This window comes from Mus pahari, chromosome 15 (genome assembly GCF_900095145.1).
Source record: "Mus pahari chromosome 15, PAHARI_EIJ_v1.1, whole genome shotgun sequence".
In the NCBI taxonomy this organism is placed as follows: domain Eukaryota; kingdom Metazoa; phylum Chordata; class Mammalia; order Rodentia; family Muridae; genus Mus; species Mus pahari.
Genome location: NC_034604.1, coordinates 51,332,359 through 51,335,489, shown reverse-complemented (window position 1 = coordinate 51,335,489; position 3,131 = coordinate 51,332,359). Strand labels below are relative to the sequence as shown.

At 44.0% G+C, this 3,131-nt stretch overlaps 1 protein-coding gene across 1 annotated transcript in view; it reads right to left on the bottom strand.

Annotated features, from left to right (window-relative positions):
* The window catches only part of Prrc1 (proline rich coiled-coil 1), a 41,754-nt gene that overhangs the window by 30,167 nt on the left and 8,456 nt on the right, over positions 1 to 3,131 (bottom strand). Inside the window, exons 2-4 of the mRNA XM_021214755.2 lie at positions 2,687 to 2,806; positions 1,749 to 2,138; positions 182 to 342 (exon numbers count right to left, since the gene is read on the bottom strand). Of these exons, the coding sequence (XP_021070414.1) occupies positions 182 to 342; positions 1,749 to 2,138; positions 2,687 to 2,786 (651 nt within the window). The 5' untranslated portion in view covers positions 2,787 to 2,806. The remainder of the gene's footprint in view (positions 1 to 181; positions 343 to 1,748; positions 2,139 to 2,686; positions 2,807 to 3,131) is intronic.

The window sequence follows — 3,131 nt, the reverse complement described above, 5'->3', positions numbered from 1 at the left end:
AAAAAAAAAAAAAAAAAAAAAAAAAAAAAAAAAAAAAAAAAAAAAAAAAAAAAAAAAAAAAAGAAATCTGGCCATCAAGGGTTTCTTTTCCCTTACTTCATACTATGTTCTCAGAAGTTTCTCTAATAAGCACCTGTCAGCTTTACGATTAGAAGAGAAATCGAAAAGCAAATACCCTTACCTTAATAAAACCCCAGATCCCGCCAGCAGGTGCGTCATCCTGGCCTCTGTTAATTCTGGGGTCTTCCTGTTCCTCCGGGAAAGTAATGGCTGATGTGGTTCCAGGTCCCTGTGCCAGAGATGTCATACTGGCTTGCTGAGTAATGGGGGCTGGCAAGATACCTAGTCAATGGCAAAATTTTAGTTGTGTAATTTACTCCACAAATGTTTTCCTATAAAAAGACGCAGCACGAGAAGCTCAACCCAAATTCAATAACAGAACCACATAAGCGCCTAAAGAGGAAGTTATTAACTGAAATCTTTTAAAAAATAAATGTAAAACATCCCTTTAAAGATATTTCCCCTTTTACATAAGTTTACACCAAGTGTCCTAAAAAACAACAAATATAAGCACACATATACACACACATAGGGTATCTATCTATGTGCGTGTGTGCTACTGTGTGTCCTATGCAGCATTTAGATGACTGGTGTACTTCTACTCGCCTTAATCCATACAAAGAACTGAACACTCAAGTCCACCATTAAAAAAATAATAATAATCACTACACATGTGTACATGTATGTGTGTGTGTATGTATGTATGTATGTATAATACATACACTTCCAAAAGAAAAAAATACCCACTGGGGCTGGAGAGGGGGGTTCAGCAGCTAATAGCACTGGCTGCTCCTGCAGAGGACTCATGGTCAGCACCCACATCAGGGGGCTTCACAACCATCTAACTCCAGCTGCAGGGGATCCAACAGTGTTTCTGGCCTCCCAAGGCATCTTTATGCATAAGATGGCCATACATATACTCAGGCACAAAGACACACAGACACAAAGACACATAGACACAAAGACACACACACACACACACACACACACACACACAAAATCTGTGTAAACACAGATCACCATGTAATTCTTATGCCCCAGAATACATTTGATTTGTAAAGGTAGATAAGCCAAATTGAATACTAAATAATCAAAGCTAAATTACTCCTCTAGCCTAAAATGATAAACGACAGAAGACGACAAAAATAAGATTGTTATCATTTGTTTTTAACAGCCATACTAAAAAAGGGGATAAAATGGGAGGCAGTTGGCCTAAAAAAAGAAACGGGCTAGTATTGCCCACTTGTGCATGAGACTAGCTAAATAAAATCTATTCTCCAGGAAAGCTGGTCCTGATTTTTAAAAGTGACCTATAGTGTACTCTTGGATTGCAACCTGCAGCTAATCAGTTAGTAATAGGTGTTAGCATGGAATTTGGGGAGTCTTTCTTATACCTCACATGCCAATTGTACACCAATTTTTTATAGCACACAAAAACTACACAATAAGTTCCATAAGTTTTACTGTTAATAGTTTAAATGGCAAGAAGATGTTGAGTGGGAAACTAGGAATCAAAGAGTAAGACGTAGAAAAAGTAAAACGCATGAACAGCAGATGCCCACGTCGACACATAAACTAAGGTACTCCACTGTCCACAATACAACCGCAGCACACACAACGTGGAACACAGCACACAGTAATAACACATTAAATCAGCCGAGTACAGCAGAACAGCAAGGGAAGCTCACCTGTAACCGGAGGTGCAGAAAATGATGGCATCAGAGGTGTCTGGGGCGCCCTACCGGCGTGCCCCCTCGTGATGTCGTAGGTTGTACCGACAGAAAACCCTGATATCGGAGGCCCTGAAGGCGGTGCGGACAGGAGAGCACCCGAGGCGGAGGTCGCAGGTGGGAAGTGGGACATCGGAGGGCTGCTGAAGGCAGTGGCAGGCGATGGAGACACGGAGGGCGGCACAGAAGTGCCACTCAGGGGAACGGAAGGAGCCGGAGACAGCGGCACAAAGGGAGGTGGCGCGGACGGCTGCACAGGGGGCAGGGAGGGCTGAGGCGTGGAATACGCGTGTGGGGGCAGAGACTCCATCCCGGACACGTTGGGAGACGAGAATGAACTGGTTGCAGCTAGAAGAAGGCAGAGAGGATAAACACACAAAGCTAGAAACAATTTCTACTTCATTTTCAAACATCCACTGCTTGGGCAATTCCTAATGTGGAAAGTCAAGTCTTAATAAGTAATTTTAAAGGTGTAATTTCTAATGCATATTAACTGTATCTGAGTACAGGAGCCATGCGATTCCACTGGGGAGACAGCACAACTGAAGGCAAACACTGCCTGAGAATAAAAAAGGCCATTTTCCATTCCTGATACAAACAAAAAAACTTCAGCAAAAACCTCAAAAAGACAAATTGTCACAAAGTCAAAGAACATCAAAGCCAACACTGGCTTTGAAGGCTGGCTACAAAGAGGCGTACTGCAAAACACTGTTTCCTCACCTACAACAAGGGAGATTATTTCTTTGATACTGTTTAAGTTTAAAAGGACAATTGCTTTCCACCCTGACAAGACTAGAGAAGCCCTAGCCCATGAATTCTTCTGACTAGCAGAGGCCAGGGTCTCCAACCCTCCAGATGTTCCGGACAACACAAACCTAAGTGAGGACAACACAAACCTAAGTGAGCCTCGGTGGAGGAGGGCACGGCAGCCATGCCTGCAGGATGCAGGGGAGGGGTGCCAGGCGGAGTGCTCTCGATTCCACTTTCTTCCATCATTTTCCCTCAGTTGCGGTGCACTGTGAAGAGATAAACAGGTAGTAAGCAGTGTATGCTGTCAGAGAACAATTGAGACTAACCACTAGGAGGCGAGTCAGCCTTTACCACTTACAACATCTGGAAGAAGGGCTTGTCAAAACTCCTGAGATGACCGGCAGGTGGCAGCTCCTGCAGAGGACCTGAGTTCAAAACCCAGCGCCCAGATCACATGGCTCACAACTACCTGTAACTGCAGCTTCAAGGTACCTGACACCCTCTTTTAGCCTCCAAAGGCACCCACACACATTATACACACACATACACACACACACACACTCTCTCTCTCTCTCTCTCTCTCTCTCTCTC